The 20271-nt window shown below is 38.1% G+C and overlaps 1 protein-coding gene across 2 annotated transcripts in view; it reads left to right on the plus strand.

The window, feature by feature from the left end:
* The window catches only part of PDE7A (phosphodiesterase 7A), a 104343-nt gene that overhangs the window by 48372 nt on the left and 35700 nt on the right, over positions 1-20271 (plus strand). Inside the window, exons 1-3 of one of the 2 annotated variants that reach the window (XM_082364831.1) lie at positions 733-1444; positions 9430-9490; positions 13012-13095. In XM_082364831.1, coding sequence (XP_082220957.1) covers positions 1385-1444; positions 9430-9490; positions 13012-13095 — 205 coding nt within the window. In that variant the 5' untranslated portion in view covers positions 733-1384. Of the gene's footprint in view, positions 1-732; positions 1445-9429; positions 9491-13011; positions 13096-20271 lie in introns of those variants that run through there. The other variant, XM_082364830.1, reaches the window with a different exon arrangement.

Genomic DNA, 20271 nt, shown 5'->3' on the forward strand with positions numbered 1-20271 from the left:
GGATCTTCCCGGACCAGGGCTCGAACCCGTGTCCCCTGCATTGGCAGGCGGATTCTTAACCACTGCGCCACCAGGGAAGTCCCATATTTGCAGACTTTGATTAATGTAGACTGACTAAACTGTACGTTTCGGGAGGGCAGGAGCCCTTTCCGTTTTCACTCAAAGATTATACCCCTGGAGTCCAGCAAAGGGCCTGGTACCTAGCTGCAGCTTAATGAATACTTGCATGAAAGTTTCATGGAAGGCTTTTTCTCTGCTGGCTGCTGTGAGAGATCATGAAGATGAATAGAGGCCCACTTTGCTTTCACCAAGCTCACTCACAGCCAGCAGAGAGAAGAATGAGACGCGTAACACAAATATTATCATGTAAGCTAGATTGCAAGTCGGGCTTAGAAATAGTGTACTTTTATTTATTTATTTTTTTAACTTTTCGGTTTATTTATTTATTTATGGCTGTGTTGGTCTTCGCCTCTGTGTGAGGGCCCTCTCCAGTTGCGGCAAGCGGGGGCCACTCTTCATCGTGGTGCGCGGGCCTCTCATTATCGCGGCCTCTCTTGTTGCGGAGCACAGGCTCCAGACGCGCAGGCTCAGCAATTGTGGCTCACGGGCCCAGTTGCTCCGCGGCATGTGGGATCCTCCCAGACCAGGGCTCGAACCCGTGTCCCCTGCATTGGCAGGCAGATTCTCAACCACTGCGCCACCAGGGAAGCCCCTAGTGTACTTTTAATTGCTTGAAAAATGTAGATAGGCTGGCCTTTGTCAATAAACCCATAATGAGTGAATTATAATGTTAAATAGCACAACATTATCTGTGAAAGCCCCTAGCATTCATAAAGTAATCCTAGCTCTAAAGGAAATAAAGAGTTGACCAAATTCAGTATTAAAAGTTGAAAAAATAGAATAAAATGCATTAATATTTTTAAATGCCAGGACATTATACCTGTGACGCTGGTCTAACGTGGAGGAAATGAGGAAATTTTTAGTACTGCCAAACATTTTTTGGAAGTTATTTGAAAGCATTCCTGGTGTTAAGGTCGAGGATGTGCTTGGGGCCAGCTGGAGACCTCGTTTGCCTACATTTTGTGAGACTGTTAGGTCAGCGCTCACGAAGGTGTTTCCTCCCCTCTTCCAGCTTTACTGACTCTCCTTCCCCAGCCCTGGGCTGTGGCATTAACCACGCGCTGGTAGGAGGGCCGGCTGGCAGCGTTTTCTCAGAGAGTCAGGTGACCCTTGTTTGAAGGCAGCTGCGTGAGGTTCAAGGCAGGCAGTGTCCCCTCTCTTCTGCCTCGGGACAGCTGGTTATTGTCAGATCCTAACAAATCTTCCTTGCCCATTGCTCTCTGGGAGAGGAGGGAGGCTATGCAGGGGGCTTTTCATTGATCCAATGGGAATTACATTGATCTGGTGTCTGGCCTTGGTTCTTATCAAGTGGATCGCCTCTAAGGTAGGCCATCTTTATTTTTAGGATTGTGACATTAATCATTAGTTTATATATGGGTAGGAATGAACTGGCTAGTCAAATTTCTTCTCCTTTTGCCTCAGTTTTATTTCTCTGATTAAAAGAGCTACACGTTTTACCTGTCAGCTGAGAAGCTTGAGATTACTGCATGTAATTTTTATTCTTCTCCCACCTATTGCTCCTGAAGGGCTTTTTATGGTATCATTCCTTGGTATTGAGGTAGCTTTCCTCAGGATCATTCCTTTAAAGAAGTGTTTACACTTAAAGAAGTTCAACTTTTAAGATTATGGAATTAACCAGTTTAGACATTTGGTGTACATATTTTAAACATTCTCTTCTGGAGATAGCAAATTTACTGTTGCTTATAAATTTAAAGTATAATTATTGAGGATTTCTAAACAATTAAAAACTTTTTAAAAACTAAATACCACTGTCTCTCATGTTCTCACTTAAGGTCTTCCTGCTGCTGAAATATATGCCTTACTTATAATATGTTGAAAAGAGTAAGATTATTATATATCTGTTGTTTTTAAATTTGGATTCCAAATATCGGGCTTAAGAAATGCTTGCTATAGTATTTCATCAGCTGAATCTAGCATTCCGTATTAAGTTGTCTTCATTATTCCCTATTAAAATTATGCTATGATTTAAAAAAAAAGAAAGAAATGCTTGCTAGAATGCTAGCCATTTGCCATCCGAATGAGAGTCCGAAGTAGGAAATACTTAAGATTATACTATTTGAAATTATTTTTCTATACTTGTATAAAAATGATGGTCTTTCATCCACCAGGCAGCTTTTGTCTTCCTTTATTAAGAAATTGAAAAGTGTGAATAGTAACTTAAAATGTATAAGGCCATCACTGTTTGCTAATAAGCAACACAAAAGCTTCTTTTATATTTCTTCTTCAAGCGAGGTTTGAATCCCTGATAGTGTAATGTTTTTCACATTTAAGCATATTGTTTTAAGCATAATTGTCTTTTTCTTGAAGCAGTCCTGTTTTCTTAGTGAATACGATTGAAGAAATCTCTTAAAGAAAAACAGTGCACTCAGATTTTTAAAATCTTGTGTTTTGTAAGTTAAGAATTAATTTTGTTGCACTCACACCAATTTACTAATTGTTTTTAAAGGATTAGCTTGCCAAGTTACTGAATGAAGGTCAAGTTAATATTAATAATGCATTAGTTGAATTGTGGATGTTTTCAGAGATTTTTTTAGTTTTGTTATAACCACCAAAAAATTTAAATTAAGTTTTTAAACAAAAAGAATGCTAGTATTTTAAGAGTGTGATTTTTTTTTTTTTAATATATTGTTTGCATAGGGAAGAGGATTGGGAAGGATAGTGTTCAATGGATGGATTCGTACTTGGATAGGCACTCAGGTGCGAACACTTTCCTAGCATATGTAAGATGAATACAGTCTGAAAAAACTCGCTTTACTGCATCAGAGAAAACTGCTTTCAGAACTTTGGGCTTCATCTTTTGTAGTGTATTACCATTTTTGTAACGTTACCCAAAAATGTATTTAGTGCTGTTGTGTTTAAGCCCTGTGACCTGTTTACTAATCTCCAAAACCCGGCGTATAAGACCTGCCTCGCAGAGGTCTTGTGCGGGTAAATGAGGTTTTGTATGAAAGCGCCTGGAGCATTTTCTGGCACAGAGTAGGAGCGCAGCAAGGAGTTAATATATCACTACTTCACCATCTAAGGGAAATACACACGCCTTTGCACAATAGATTATTTTACTGGAAAACCCAAACAAGATAAAAACCATAGCACTTAAGATATCTTTGCTCAGTTTTAAAACATGTCTGTCTTGGGAATTCCCTGGCGGTCCAGTGGTTAGGACTCGGAGCTTCCACTGCCAAGGGCGCGGGTTCAATCCCTGGTTGGGGAACTAAGATCTCATAAGCCGCGCCAAAACAAAAAAAACATGTCTGTCTTTAAAAGTTATGTATTGGGGCTTCCCTGGTGGCGCAGTGGTTGAGAGTCTGCCTGCTAAGTGCTAATGCAGGGGACACGGGTTCGGGCCCTGGTCTGGGAAGATCCCACATGCCGCGGAGCAACTAGGCCCGTGGGCCACAACTGCTGAGCCTGCGTGTCTGGAGCCTGTGCTCTGCAACAAGAGGGGCCGCGATGGTGAGAGGCCCGCGCACCGCGATGAAGAGTGGCCCCCACTTGCCGCAACTGGAGAAAGCCCTCGCACAGAAACGAAGACCCAACACAGCCATAAATAAATAAATTTTTTTTTAAAAGTTATGTATTAGCTAATATCAGGAACAACTTTTACGCCTTTTGTCATTTACCTTGTAAGTCAGATCTTTTGCGGAAGAGCGGCAATTCACCCTGATGCATGGTTGAGTGTCTTACCAGGGCACTCAAAACTCCTGTGTGGTGGTGGATCCTTTGGAACCTTCGAGTTTAACTTGTTTATGCTGCGGCTGTCAGTTTCTGATTAGCTCGGCCTCACCCCTGTTTTGACTTACACTAGTTTGCTTTACGAGCTGTTCCCAGGATGGCTAAATTAGAAAAGTCACGAGTAGAAGCTTCTCAGTTATTTCCATTCACTGGCGAGGTGAGGTGGGAATGTGGATGATAGCTCCGAGTGTTTTATGACTGACAGTGTGACAGGGGAATTTGATTAAATTTGTTTTACTGTCTTTATTAAAAACAATTTTACTAGTATATGGCTTTAAAAATGATAGTCTTTTACAAAGATATATGTTAAGTCTGTGCTGCAGTCTTGGTGTATAAAGCACATATAATTATTTTTTAAAGTAACATTCTAACATGGAAATCAAATTTTTAACATTACAATTTATAATTTATAGTATATTTATCCAAAAAGAGTTACTTTATTTTACCTAGACTGCTTACAGTTTAATAATATTCATTTAAATCTTGGTCTGTGAGGCAATAAATGAGTAAATTATCACTCAGTGTATTCATTGATGGGTCCACCTTTTTTTTAAGTCCATTCTTAAAAAATTTTTCTGTTATCTCATTTGGATTTGTTTCATGAGAGTTGTGTCTTGCAGGTTAGGATAGCATTTAAGCTAAGTATTTGTGGACCAGGCTTACTTAAATTAGTAATGAATAAAATAACTTGAATATTTTGCACATCCCTAAGTAATTTGTTAAAATGCATTAAAATTAAATTCTACCCTTTTTGCCAAGTTTTTGTAATGGTTAACTAATACAGACCCTAAGTTAGTGCCTCTATAAATAAGTCTAAAGCGATTACCTTAAAATAAATTTAGTGTCATAGTTATAATCTAGGTTCTGTTCATTACCCAGTTTTTTACTTAAACTATTTTAACAGCTGATGTTAGTCTTTCTCAATCCTTAAAGTGATAAATGAGACTTTACCTTTCTAATTAGTGGCTCTCTTAGTAAATACCGTTCCCCTCATTTAAAAAAAAAAAAAAAAAAAAAAGGCAACCCTTCTCCTAAAGAGAACTGTTAGAGATAACAGGTTAAAATTTGTTTTAACAAGCTATTTACTCAATTTGATTGGATACTACTAGTGGGTTGATAGGTCCTGACCATGACAAACTATTACATAATTATATCTGTGGTTTCATGACTATGATTTGGCCGATAGAAATATTTATTTCCACATATGTGCTCTCCAGACTACTAGGTTTTCCTCTAATATGGTGGTATTAAGGGGAGTCTTGAAATCTAATAAGATAAATATCTTGGGGTAGAGATGGGAACAGCAGGTGTGAGTCGTGCCTTTTAATACCAAGTGATCACAGTGGCTGTTTGCTCCAGAATAAGTAGTTTACCATGAAACACTGCAGGAGGCTTAGGGTCTTCTGTTGGTGGAAGACACTAACTTTATTAAGCATGATGCTGCCAGGAGTGTGTTCTGTATGATTTAGTCCCTGAGGTTTTGAGATCATCCATTTCTTTGTAGATTTCTTTGTAGTACATTCTTACTGTAGCTTTAAATTTTAGTTTGATGTATTTTGTGAATATATAATAACTACACATGCTACAAAATTCAAAAGATATTCATTGAAAAGTCCTCTTCCTACCCTTGAGTCTGTCCTTCAGCTTCCCTGGAGGCAGCCAATGTTGAAAATTAGAATTTTATTTTTGCTTGTGACTTGTGTTCCTTTTATATTTCCTGAACTGTTGGGGTTTTTTGTTTGTTTAAGGCTACATTAAGTCATACAGCAGTTTAATTGATGTTTTTCTCTTAAATGATAAGCACCGAGGAGATAATAACAATGATTAGGGGAGCTATTTTGCATACTAAATCCAAATGAGGGCTTTAAATACAGTAACTTTTCTTTATAATAACAGTAAAAAAAACATGATTATTTTTCCTTGAGATTTCTAGGTATATGTTGAAGAGTTGTAAATTTCATGCTAGGGGTTTGTGAGGAAAGAAGATCATTAATATGTAAAAATACCATCTCATTTCCTTAATATGTATTTTGTTAATGAAGTCAAGCATTTTTTTCTTGTGTTTATTAGTTTATTATTTCTCTTTCTGTGAGTAGTGTATTTATGTCCTACCTGTTTTTCTACACTATTATTCATCATTTTGTAATTGATTTGTAAGACACTTCTTTTTTCTCCCTTCATTTTTAGGTGTAGCAGGGAAAAATTAGCCCTTTGTCGTATCTGTTGAACTCATTTTTCTTCGTTTGGAGTTTGTCTTTTGCCTATGTTTATGATATATTTTGCCATACATAATTTAACTTTTATGTGGCCGAATTGATCTGTTTTTCGTGACTTCTGGATTTTATAGAACAGTTAAAAAGGCCTTTCCTATTTAAGATTTCTTTTTGAGTCGTTATTTAAATTAAAAAAAAACTTTATTGAAGTATAGTTGATTTACAATGTTGTGTTAGTTTCAGGTGTACAGCAAAGTGATTCAGTTATACATATATATATTCTTTTTCACATCCTTTTCCATTATAGGTTACTATAAGATATTGAATATAGTTCCCTGTGCTATACAGTAGGTCCTTGTTGTTATTTGAGATTTTTTTTTTAATACAGTCATGTTTTCTTCTAATATTTTCATGCTTTTTTTTTTTTTTTTAAAGTGTGTGTGTTTTTTGTTTTATTTATTTATTTATTTATTTATTTATTTATTTATTTATTTTTGGCTGTGTTGGGTCTTCATTTCTGTGCGAGGGCTTTCTCTAGTTGCGGCGAGCGGGGGCCACTCTTCATCGCGGTGCGCGGGCCTCTCACTGTCGTGGGCTCTCTTGTTGCGGAGCACAGGCTCCAGACGCGCAGGCTCAGTAACTGTGGCTCACGGGCCCAGTCACTCCGCGGCATGTGGGATCTTCCCAGACCAGGGCTCGAACCCGTGCCCCCTGCATTGGCAGGCAGATTCTCAACCACTGCACCACCAGGGAAGCCCTCATGCTTTTTATTTACATTAAAATTTCTGTTCCATGTGTAATTTATTTTGGAGTAGGAAGGTAATAATACAGTTTTATGTTTTTCCGGATAACAACCACTTAATCTAACATTTTAAATCAAATAATTACTATTTTTCCCACAGACTTGATTTTTTTTTTTTTTTTTTTTTTTTTTTTTTGGCTGCGTCACACAGCTTGTGGGATCTTAGTTCCCCGATCAGCGATTGAACCCCAGCCCTCGGCAGTGAAAGTGCTGAGTCCTAACCATTGGACCACCAGGGAATTTCCTCTCCCCAGATTTTAGATCCTTTATTTAGCATATACAAAATTTCTGTATATTCTTGGATTTGATTCTAGATTCTCTGTTAAATATTTTGTCTATTTCTTTGTAGTGTCACACTACTTTATAATAGCTCATGACGCTAGTTCTATTTATTACTGTTTTTTAAGAATTTGCTTGCCTGTTTATTCAGCTAATATTATTGATTACATTAGAATGTGCTGGGCACTATTCTAAATGTTGGGATTTATTCTATATCTGGTGATACAGCGTTGAACAAAGTCTCTGCCTCCACAGAGGTTAGATTCTGATATGAGGTTTGGTTAATTTTATATTCTAGATGTTTAGTTTGTCTTTATATCAATTCTGTTGTTCATTAATTTATTCATCAACTTAATTTGTAAATGATTATTCACTAATTTATTTACAATAAGTGCATTCAATCATTTATTTACCAAATATTTATTTAACATCTACTAAATAATAGTAGTTTTAAGGGCCAAGGATACAGTGGTGAGTAAGTCAGACATGGTTCTTGCTCTTGTGGAGCTTTTGTTTTAGAACAAGCTAACAAGAGTAGGTCAGCTAGGTGTGCTGTACAGAGCATGAAGGTAGGGAGCTTTGGCGAGGGTGACTGTCTGGTGACTTTAGGTTTGATGGTCTGGGACTGCCTCTCTGAAGAGATGACATTTCATCTGGAACCTGAGAGGTAAGAAGGGAACGATGATGCAGTGATCCTGGACAGAACAGCAGGTATCAAGGCTGTGCGTTTGGCGTGGTTGAGGAAGGGCAAGGCGGCCAGGGTGGCTGGCTCTTCGTGATAGAAAGAGGGCGGTAGGACAAGAGGGCTGAGGGGTAGGCAGGTCATGGAGAGTCAGGTGTTTGGAGTTTATTCCAAGTGTAGTGGGGGCCATTGGAGGACTTCCGAGCAGTAGCTGGAATGTTCACTCTTGCTTCTGTGTGAATGGACTGGGGGCCAAGAGATGCAGCAGGAAAACCAGTCAGCAGGGTAGAACATTGCAGGAGTCCAGGTGAGAGATGCTATTGCCTGAGACAGAACGAAGAAGTGGAGATCGAGGAAGGGAGATGAGTGTGAAGGTGGAGTTGGCAGAACTTGCTGAGGGTGTTTCAAGTCTTACAAAGGTGTTTTTTTATTTTTTTTGTTTTTGTTTTTGGTAATTATATTTAAAATATTTGCAATACTCGTTATTTTTTATAATGGCTTTATTGAGGTATAGTTCATGTACCATACAATTCACCCATTTAAAGTGGGTGATTTTTTTCAATTCAGTGCTTTTTGGTATATTCACAGAGTTGTGCAGTCATTACCACAGTTAATTCGAGAACACTTTCATCATTGCAGGTAGAAACCCTGTGCCCATTAGCATTCACTCTCCAGTTCCCACCAACTCTCCCAACTCTAGGCAACCACCAGTCTACTTTCTGATTCTATGGATTTGCCTGTTTGGGATATTTCATATAATTGGAAACATGTGCTTTGTGGTCCTTTGTGACTGGCTCCTTTCACTCAATATACTGTTCTCAGGGTTCAACCATGTTGTAACATGTATTAGTACTTCAGTCCTTTTTATGTCTGAATAACAACACTAGATATTGAATACTGAATAATATCGTACGGCTGTACCGCATTAGTTGGTAGACATTTGGATTGTTTCCAGTTGGGGGCCATTATGAGTAATGTTGCAAGATACTTTTTATACTTGTTTATTTTTAAGCTCAAAATGTATGTTTAAGTCTGTTCTCTTTCAGTGACACCTCATTTTTTGTTTTACTCAAATTTCTTTGAGTGCACTGATTACATTTTTAAAATTCTCTTATTTCTTGTAGCTTCTGGGCCATTTGGTTTTTCATTTTGTTCCATTTACTTCTAGCTAAAGAGTTTCTTCAAATGTCTGATGTTTCTTGTTTGCTTATTCATTCATGTTTAAATGAAGGGAATAGTGAAGTAGTTGAACTGTGTCTCTCCATCAATTCCGTCTACCTCTGCAGAAGCTCTCTCTTCAAGTGGGCTTGTATGATGTACTCTGACATTAAATTTCCACCTACTGTGTTCCTCACTCTCTATCCACATCTCCAGTAATGCTTAATCATATTGTATTATAATTATTTGTCTTCCTCACAACTAGAGATTTCAAGAGCAAATGCTGTATTTAATTTCATTTTGTATATCCCAACTTCTCTTGCACAGTGTGTCACAAAAAATAATAAATACATGTTTGTTGAATTGAATTTTATATCCCATTTTAAATTGTCCTGCATTAAAATATGTGTGTTTTTTTCTAGAGGCGTGGAGCTATCTCCTATGACAGCTCTGATCAGACTGCGTTGTACATTCGTATGCTAGGTAAGGATTATTTATTTTGCACCAATATCAGTTAATTTTGTTATCTGCTGTTATTCAAGATCGAGATATCTTTCATTAGGTAGCTTTTCATCACTGTTTGCCTCAGAAATGACCTATTACTTTGAAGTTGAGTCTAGAAGCCAAAATTAATATGATGTGAATAAAGAGGGGCATCTTAGAGTTTGAGTAATTGAGAAATCTCTGGCTTAATAACTGGGACTCTGTGATTAGTATACAATTTTAAGTTGCATCCTGATTATTCTTCATAAAAAGAGTCTTAGATTTGTACAGTTGCTGAATACCAAACAGTAACATGAACAAAGACGAGACCGTGAATTACCTGATCACATAGTCCTGTCACTGGATGTGTTTGTTCTCAGTTGGCTGGTGAGAAGGCCACTTGTCTTCTCCTAGTCTCAGTTCTTAAATCTTTAATGTATTACTCAAGTCCAGAGGGTAAAATGAATTTGATGTGTGTATATATACATATATAATTGATATATATATATACACACACATACATATATGTATGTGTGTGTGTATATATATATATCTCTCTTTCCCTCTCTTTGCCGGATTTTCCTCTTCATCCACACACTCCTTGATCCCTTGTACTTTAATTCATACTATTAAAAACATACTGTAGGGCTTCCCTGGTGGTGCAGTGGTTGAGAATCCGCCTGCCAATGCAGGGGACACGGGTTCGAGCCCTGGTCTGGGAAGATCCCACATGCCGTGGAGCAACTAGGCCCGTGAGCCACAACTACTGAGCCTGCGCGTCTGGAGCCTGTGCTCCGCAACAAGAGAGGCCGCGATAGTGAGAGGCCCGCGCACCGCGATGAAGAGTGGCCCCTGCTCGCCGCAACTGGAGAAAGCCCTCGCACAGAAACGAAGACCCAACACAGCCAAAAATAAATAAAGAAATAAATAAATTTAAAAACAAAAAAACAAAAACATACTGTAAAGATTCCAGTAGGCACCTTTACTCATCTTTTCTTACTGTCTTTTCTTCATGACTGCTCTCCTTATACTCAGAATTCCTCACTCAATTTCTATGATATTTAGTCATCCTTGTTCTTCACCTGCTTCTGGGGTGGTGATTTGGTTTTGGGGTTTTTGTTTGTTTGTTTGTGCCTCTTTCACTAACTCCTTTTCATAGTCTTAAGCCTTTGTGTTCTCCAGTGTCCTGTTTTTGCTCTTCTTCCCTTTTTCCCTCTTTAATTTACCTTGTGTATCTTACCTGCCTAGTACCATTCTACTCTAGCACACATTTTCCCCCAGGAATGTTGAGCCTTTTCTTCTTTACTGTCTCCATCTCTCTCTGTAGACATGTCAGGATTCTGCTCTCCTTAAAACAGAGTTTTAGACTCCTGTCTTCTTCACTCTGTAGAACATCTCCACATGGTTATGGGTACCTCACATTTAACATATGTGTTAAAAGATTTGTGTTCCCCAGGTCTGTGATTTTGCATTCTTTCACCATCTCAGGAAATGGAACTCCGTTCTTGTGGTTGTCAGGTCAGGAACCTTGGCGTCATTCTTGACTCTTATTTCTTATTTCCTCTGCATTTACTTCATCACCAAATCCTCTTGGCTGATACCTTCAAAGTATATGCAGAATTTCACCACCCCAATGCTGTTACCATCCCTAACTGAACCACAGTTACTCGGTTTTTTATCGGTAGCTGTCGTCACATAGTTGTACATTAGATCTCCAGAACTTCCCTTGCGTAACTGAAACTTTGTACCCCCTTGACCAGCATCTCCCCATATCCCCCTCCCCGCAGGCCATAGCTGTTGCCTCGTTGAATGCACTCACTCCTTAAGTGTCTCCCTGCATCTACCTGTGCGTCTCTACTTTATTCTTGTCTATGCAGCCAGAGTGAACCTTTTCAGACCTAAGTTAGGTCCATCTCACCCCTCTGTTCTGAATCTTCCAATAGTTTTCTATCTTGGAGTAACAGCCAAAGCTATTATAATGGCCCATTGAAGGTCCAGTGTGATGTGGCCCTACTATTTCTCTGACCACACCTCCTACCAGTTCCCCTCATTCACCTCACTCCAACCATGCGGGCCTCTTTGCTTGACCTTGAACGTGACAAGCATGCTCCCGTCTCAGGGTATTCATGCTTGCTCTCCCTACGTCTGGGCCCGTCTTCATCCAGGTAGCCGTGTGGCTCACTGCTTCACTGCCTTCAGGGCTCTGCTCAGATGCCGCCTGTTCACTGAGGTCTCTGACCACAGTCATGAATCACTTCTCCCCTACTCCTGCCTCCCTGTTCTTCTTTCCTTGCTTTAGTTTTCTGCATGGTGCTTATTACCATCTTCCATAGAATGAAATTATTTATTTGTTTTATTATTTGTGTCACTCCATGAAAGGGTGAGCTTCATGAAGACAGGGACTCTATATATTTTGCTCACTGCTGTGTTACCTGACACGTAGTGAGTGCTCAGTAAACATCTGATAGGGAGTGAAGGCATCTCCACATGAGAGAAGTGATTAGTCGTTATGGGATGGACCCATGGTGGATGACAGGCACCTTGAAACAAAGAATAAGCAGGAAAGCCTTCCAGGCAAGCGGAATTGTGAGGGCACAGGAATAGGGACTGGAGACTTAAAGGTTATAAACTCGGAGGCTATGGAAGTGTAGTGGGAAAGGTGCTGCCTTTGGAGCCCGCAGAGCTAGGTTTAAACCCTGGCACACCTTTACACTAGCTTTGTGGCATGTGCATGCTCTTAAACATCTAAAAATCTCAGTTTCTGCATCTGAAAATGGGGGTTAAGATTCCTGTCTCTCAGAGTTGGTTAGAGAATTAAATGAAATAATGTCTACTAGGCACAAAAAGAGTACCTGGCAGAAGATTGAAGTGGTTATGTTGCTGTATGGAGAAGTAGATCCAAACGTCATATGAATACAAGAAGAAACAGTACTGAGCTTATAAACAACAAAGTTTAAGACCCAACTAAAGACCTTGACTATACCCACTGTCAATGAGAAAAAAGAAGATTGATCAAATTAAACATTTCAGGCAAAATCTTTAACATTTTAATTTTCTGTGCATTTAAAAAATTATAAGCTGCTTGAGAATAGGTAATATATTTTCTATTTCTTTATATCCCTTATAGTATAGTGTTAGGCACAGAGTAGACACTTAATAAACATTTGCTTCTCATTGTGGCTTTTTAAAGTTTTGTGCTGAGGATTTTTTTTAACTCCATGTGAGTAATAAGATATGAGGTTGGATTATCATATACGTGAATCATCTTTCAGAAGGTGACTCTAAAATAGAGATTATAATTATTATAGGGGTAGGTTAAAAAAAACCTCATCTAGCCTTATAACTCAGTGCCAGAAATTTGTAAACCCTTTCAAATAAATCAGCTCTTAATTACTTATTCCATTTATATCATTAGTAGCCTGAGTTATGGGTATGATCCCACATAGACCTTTATTGCATGTGGGAGCTTCTTCCTGAACGGCAGCCTTCTAAACTTATGTATTATTCCTGATTCTGTCCAGGAGATGTACGCGTAAGGAGTCGAGCAGGATTTGAATCAGAAAGAAGAGGTTCTCATCCATATATTGATTTTCGTATTTTTCACGGTAAGTGTTAGCAGATACAGTATTTCTCTCAGACTTCCAGTAAAAGATCTTCATAAAATTATGTAATTTTCCAAGGGAAAACGAATACAAGGAAAAACATATTATGTTTAAAATGTTTTTAAAATACTGGGTCATGATAAATGACACTTTATTTCTAAATAATGCTTGTAAATGTTTAGAGGCAAGTAGAATTGGAAAGTATCAAAATATGAAAGCTGATATGGTTTTTCTTCTTTCAAATTTAAATGTGAAATTACTTTGGTACATTTTTTTCTTTTAAAAAACTATATTTTCAAAAAGTTGTTTTATTCTAAATGTTTTGTCTTCACTACTCTAGATAAAATGTTTTTGTGCAGGTGACATTATATAAAGGTATCTCATAGTTAACAAGGTGTATATCCTTTGGATTTATTTAAAAATACACATACCCCTGAAAGGTGTTTGGTAGAATGCGTATTTTGAAGACAAACATTGTTTTGTTCCGGCACATAACGGGAGAAAAAGGGAAAAAACAGGACTTCTAAAACCCTTAAATATTAACCATATTAAATCTGTTTTTGGAGGAGTTCCTCTTTTGGTAACGTTGCATAAATTATTTGGATTAACACTACAATTAAAAAAATTAGAAAAACTGGACACAATAGAAAAGACGTGTATTTGAGTGTATCAGAGTGCTGTTGAGGCAGGGGCGAGCCAGGCATTTCAGGCTACTTTTCTCCCCTTAGTGGCATCTGCTGATGCTGGGAAAAGTGGGTGAGAAGCTGAGCAGAGCTTTTGTTGGACACTTGAGGCTAGAAAAACAAAAACAGCTCACCAAGGTTGGGAAATTGTCCTGGTAAACTCTCTATGCTTCAGTTAAAGACCCAAAGTGCTTTATATTAGAAATAAATCCCAGCTTTAAACTCTCTCAAATAATGATTAGGTTAAGGTGATCTGTGATTTTAGTGCCTCTAAGCCACCTGCTTAGAAGTAAGTGTTAATCCTCTTTGGAGGAAGGAGACTCTTGGATTTGGTTTGCTAATATTTTATTGAGAATTTCTGCATTTATATGCATGAAAGAGAATGGTCTGTAGTTTTCTTTTTTTATAATGTCTGATTAGAATGAGTTAGGAAGTGTTACCTGTGCTTCTAGCCTCTGAAAGAGATTTTAGAGGATTGGTATAATTTCTTCCTTAAAGAATTCAGCAGTGAACCCCTCTAGGCCTGACGTTTTCTGTTTTGGAAGGTTGCTGATTATTGATTCAATTTCTTTAATAGATATAGGCCTTTTCAGATTGGTACCTTCTTCTTGTGTGAATTCTGGCAGACATTTACTGTGGGATTAACCTGGTCAAGTTCCTGGAGGTAAATCTCACAAAATTCTCCCCCCCTCCCACCCCATGACTGGATTTCCCTGGAGTTTTTAACTCTCAGAGAAGCCGCCAGAAGTTCATCAATTATAGTTCAGGTTTCTCTGCCCTGGCACCGGTTCCCAAGGAGGTTTCCATTTGTGAGTCTCTGTGCCAGTAAGTTGTCTCTCTTCGCCCGTCTCTCCAATCTTGGGGCAGCGAGTTGCCCTGTGTCCTCACCTCTTCAGTGGATCCTAGAACAGTTGTTGATGTTTCAGTCTGTTCAGCTTTTTATGTGTTGTTAGGACAGAATGGCAACTTCTAAGCTCCTTATATGCAGATCCAGAAACCAGAAGTCCTATTATGTTATTTTTAAATGAAATGATAAATAAGTATTTTGAATTTTTGTTTTAATTTCTATTATGGAAAATATCCGTAGATATAACGCACATAAACTAAAGCTCTTTGGGGCAGTAAATAATTTTAAGAATGTAGAAGAGTTCTGGGGTCAACATGTTGGAGAAAGCTGCACAAGAGTTACCTCTGTAGAAGCATGAGGTCCAGAGATTTTACAGGCAAATTATTCAAGATCTTTAAGAGACTGATAATTAGTTTCACAGCACTTTAAATTCTTTCAGATTACAAAAAAGGAGTCATTCAGAGTTATTTTTATAGAGCAAATATAACTTCCAAGAGGCAAATGTAATACTCTAAGTGTAAATATCTATAAAAAAAAATCTTTGGAAAAAATATTAGCAAAAAGAATACCAATAGCATAAAAATAATACTCCAGGCTTGGTGGGTTTGTCTGGGGAAGGACGCAAGAGTGATTCAATATGTAGTTTTTTTCTCTAACAACACATTAGACCTTAGTAACATGGGTTGCCTCCAGGAGAGAAACTGGGTGGCTTGAGGACGTGAGAGAGAAAGAAGCTGTTTGTTGTACACCCTTTTGAATTTGGATTCAAGTGAACATATGACTCGCTGAAAAGTTTAAATAAAATTGTTTGTAAATATTGTAATATACAAAGATTGGTTCTGAGTAAGGATATCAGTAAAGTGGTTAAGTCTCAATATTGACCTAAAGAAAAGCACAGTTGCATTGGGAGTCTCTAGGTTACCCCTTGTCTTCTACTGCATTTAGTGAAAGAGAGGATTTGAAAATTATAATTGTTATAAGGTGCTGGAGGTCTTAAATAGGAGACATAATGGGACATTTCTGTGGGAGAGGGAAGTTGCAAATGACCAAATTGTTGGAGGTACTCTCTCATGGAATTCAAATAGGATGTTTATCTTCTAAATCATTATGAAACCAGGAGCAAATGATGTAAAATCTTAAGGACAAAATGAGAAAAGTACGACCAAAGGTATCACTGATGGCAGTAAAGGTAAACAGATAAAATATTCCTTCTAAGAGATAAAGACGCGCAGATTGGGTGAAAAATGAAACCTAGTGGCAAGAAATGGTTGAAAGCAGTGTGCAGCAATCCCAGGCTGGAGGATGTTCCCCGGGCTTGGGGATCTCCACTTGCATCCTGACCTCCTGACGTGGGGCCTCTGTGGTCTGGTGTCTCAGGACAGCAGAGGCCCACTCGGCTTCTAGGTATGCAGATTCTCTTCACGACCCCATCGTGACAAATGTCTGAGACTCTAGGCTGTAGCTGGAAATTGTCAACTGTGGAACTGACCCTGTAGTTATTATAAAACCAAGAGTATCTCTCTAAGCCAAAATGATAGCGTAATTTGGAGGGGTTTTTTTTTTTGTTTTTTTTTTTTTTTTATTTTTTTTAGGAGGGGTTTTTTAAATAGAGAAAAATGAGTCATTCTTTCCTACTCGTGTCATAGGTTCTGTTTATCACACAGCTCAGAATTCTGAAAAGAAAAAATTTTCATCGAGCGTATTTTGTGAAATGTGATCTAATCAGGGGGTGAGCACATGCCCCTGCTGTGGCTGAAGCCGCCCGAGTGCCACCTTGAGGCCGTGCCCCGCGGACCTGGCCAGCGCTGCGGGGTGGGCGTAATCTCTCCAGGGCCTGAGCAGTCGGGCTTCAGTAATGTGCCCTCTCCTTTGTATACAATTAAAAATAAGATTTTATTTTCACGATGACATAAATATTTGCATGCTGAAGTTAAAATAGTTTCTAGAATGTTCTGAATACAAAATTCGGGATAGGTGTATTAAATGCATTGAAGCTAGAATTTTCTCTGTGTACAGCTCCTCACCCCACGCCTTCTGTGCATCTCTTTGGTTTTACCTTAAACTCACTGTCAACTTTCCCTGTTGTAAAATTCTTGTCTCTCTCAGTTCTTTCATTGTTTACATCCAGTCTGCATTCAGTCCCATGTATTTAGTAACCGAAAATAGCTGTCATTCTCCTCTCCTTTCTGTCCTCCTTATCTCCTATCCTGCTGGATTCAGACCTCTGTTACCACTGTCTGGGGTTATTCTGGTGTTCTCTTAACCGTTGTCCTTCCTTTTAGGATTCTGTCTTGTAATCTGTCCTCCCAGGGCAGGGTCTTTTTAAAGAGAGAGAAAGCTTAAAATACAGGAGAAAATGCATATCAACAGGTTAGAAACATATATTATACTATTAGTACATTATAACTACTACTTGTCTGTAATTTTGTATTTCTTCTATGTGTTCTATTTGTGAGGTGCTGCTGATGTGTGTTTAGGTGCTGGAATAGTTTTAACTTGTTTCTGGATTACGATTTTCTCCATGTTGCACATAATTGTCTTTATTAAACTTGCCTAGAAATTAGACATCTACACTGCAATATTGAGCTTTTTTTGAAAGATTCTTTTATATATACGATTTATTATAAACAGTGTTTGGGTTTACCATCTCAAGGTGCATTCTCCTCTAGCTGTTTATCCAGTTAGAGAACAATTACAGGCTCCAAAGTTAGCAAGTGAGACCTCAATAATAATTTTATTATGTAAATATTGCAGTTTTTTCTGCCTTGAGTTTTTGTGGTTTGGATTATCTTTTGTCATATATCCTTATTCTCGTTCTCGTGAGGCCTGTAAATGGATTTTCACAATAGGATTTGCCATGGGCATTATCATGCAGCAAGTTCTGACTTTGAGTCTTTCTAAAAGGGTATAAAGAGGCAAAAGAAGAAAATTACCTGTACACATGAGTACATTAAATACAGAAACAGTGTTCAACTTCACTACTAAACAAATTCCTATCAAATTTAGAAAGTTAAGCAAACGATCAGCTAAGGTGCTAGTGATAGAAGTTGGCGTATTGCAAACTTTTTAGGAGGCAGTTCGTCACGATGCATAAGGAGTCTTAAACATTTTTTTTTCTCTTTGTTTTCAGCACTAGATATGTATGCAAAGGGAATAATCTTACACAAATGTCAATGTATGTGCGAAGACATTCACATTGGTCTTATTTATAATAGGAACATGTATTAGGTTGTGGTGTCATTCACTGAAGTATTTGAGGGTAAAAGACCAGAATGTTTATAACCTACCCTCAGATGCTCAGAAAAAGAATCAAGTACACACCACACACACACACACACACACACACACAGTACAAATGGTAAAGCAGGTGGATAAAATGTTAACAATGGCAAATCTGAGTAAAGGGTACGTGATAAAGGGTATTCCCTGTACTATTTAGTTTTGCAACTTTTTGCATTTTTTATTTGTATTTCAACACGATCTCTAAACAAAAAGTTTTTAAAGTATGGTAATTAAATCATGCATTTATTAAAAATCATGGGTTTATAGTCGGAGTGCCGATTTGTTAACTGGTATTAGACCAGGTCTGTGGTTGTTTATAAAGAAGTGGGAGAATTCAAACTTTGGGAAGATGTTTTGAAACTAACCTGTATTCATGGTTACAGGGGGTGGAGGGATTTTGAAGATCATGAATCCTCTTTGCCAGGAAGTGTTTGCAAAAGACCTGGTATAAATCTGCAGTCAGGGTTAGTCTGGCAATTTGTCACAGATTCTGCTTTAATCACTAAATTCTACTATAATTTTTAAGTTATCATACAGAAGCTTTCATTCTTAACTAGGTTTTGTTGTTTCGGGGTTTTTGTTTGTTCTTTTGTTTTTTGGTCTCTGCTGCTTTAAGTAGACTGTTCATGCTAACTTCTTTGTGAATTTATCAGGTGTTATTATCTTGGTTCTATGGGGCAAGAAAACAAATTTTCCCAGATATCATCTCTCACTGAAGAGATTTTATGAAGCATTCTTTTACCTTTGTGTTCTTATTACCTATGTTATAGTGCAAAAGATAATATATATCATACATATTTACATAGTTTGAGTTTGAGAAAGGGATTTTTCATGCAAGGAAGTCATTGTTGACATTATTTTAGGATGATCAGAAACATTCCTTGGAATATTTTTTTCCAAAGGAAAAAATTTTTTTTCAAACTAATATTTTCTTCTCTGGAGAGTGTTCCATTTTGCCGTTTAGATAGAACATGCGTATCAGTGGGAATTATATGATGGGTTGTGTTTATTAAGAAATTCGGAAGATCTTAGCTCATTAAAGATACTGCTGAAATTTTCAGATGCTCATGTTAGTCAGAAATTTTTATTCAGCCCAAAAGGAGATGTGAAATTGCTTATTGAATAGAAAGCAGTTTCTGGTTGTACTACTTAAGAGGTGTCATGACAGTCCATGAGTATTCACAGTATGCTAATCACTAATTATTTGTTTAGATAACAAAACACTAAGATTGGTGCTTCTTACTTAACCTCTTTGTCCCTTGTCTGTCCCCCAGAGCTGTACCTGGAATCCTGTAATGGTGTTTAGGGCTATCGGATTACCAGCAGATAATGCAGCTATAGCTCTTCTAAGCATGTGATCATTTTATATAACTTTTTGTTTTTTTAAGGATTGGTCCACTTTCTCAATAGGCAGATGATTAGTTTCTGACAAATATTTAAACTTCAGTGTTAACATTAATACTTCTTTGACACCTACTGGAAAACTTCAGCTTCCATCCCATTTTTAGAAGATCCCTAACCTTTCAGACCTGCCCTATCTAGGAATTACTCCCACTAAGGTCCAGATTTCTGGTCCTCCAAACTTGATTCTTGATGTCCCGCATTCAACGAATTTTAACCTATTTAGTCTCCTGACCTTATGTTGTGAAAATTCGAGGTTCGAGGCACCTGATAATGATGAGCAATATATACACTACCAAATTGGGAGAAGGAGGGAATTGGGGGGCGGGGTAGAGAAGGCTGGGGAGAGAGAAGCTGATTGATTAGAGAGCGGCAGAGCTGTTAGGCTGCGGGCTGGGTGGTGTGAAGTGAAGAGTGCCCCGGAGCTGGGTCTCCCTGCCGAGGCTGCGTTGCCCTGAGCATCACTCCTTGACGTGAGAGCTCCTCCTCCGCAGGCTTTCTCAAGTTCTGCTTCCACTCGGCTCTCTGTGGAGAGAGAACCCGGGGCCTCCCTCCTGTCAGTTCCCTCCTTTTGAGTATGTTGGCTTTAGTCACCAGCTTTCCGTAGGGTGGATTAAGAGCCCCACATTTTCCTACAGATATTTTTCTATGTCCAATTGGCCGTACACCTGGTCTCTTGAAATACAATATTTTCACTTTTAAATTAGTTGGACTTAATGAAATGGATTCCATATTGACTTTTTGTCAGAACTCATCTCTTGTTTGCTCTAAATGTAATGCCCCTAAATTTAGTAAATTATTCTTTTAGTTACACATTCTTTTTAGCTTACATAGTAACAAATTCTAATATCTTGAAACATAAAAGCGTTATTATAATTCTGCTCCACATGTGCACTTAGAAAAACTGATATCTTCCTTTGAAAGATTCTGGCATGGTTATTAAGTAGTAAGGGAAGCTGCCAGCTT

This window comes from Balaenoptera borealis (genome assembly GCF_965194805.1).
Source record: "Balaenoptera borealis genome assembly, chromosome: 17".
Taxonomy (NCBI): domain Eukaryota; kingdom Metazoa; phylum Chordata; class Mammalia; order Artiodactyla; family Balaenopteridae; genus Balaenoptera; species Balaenoptera borealis.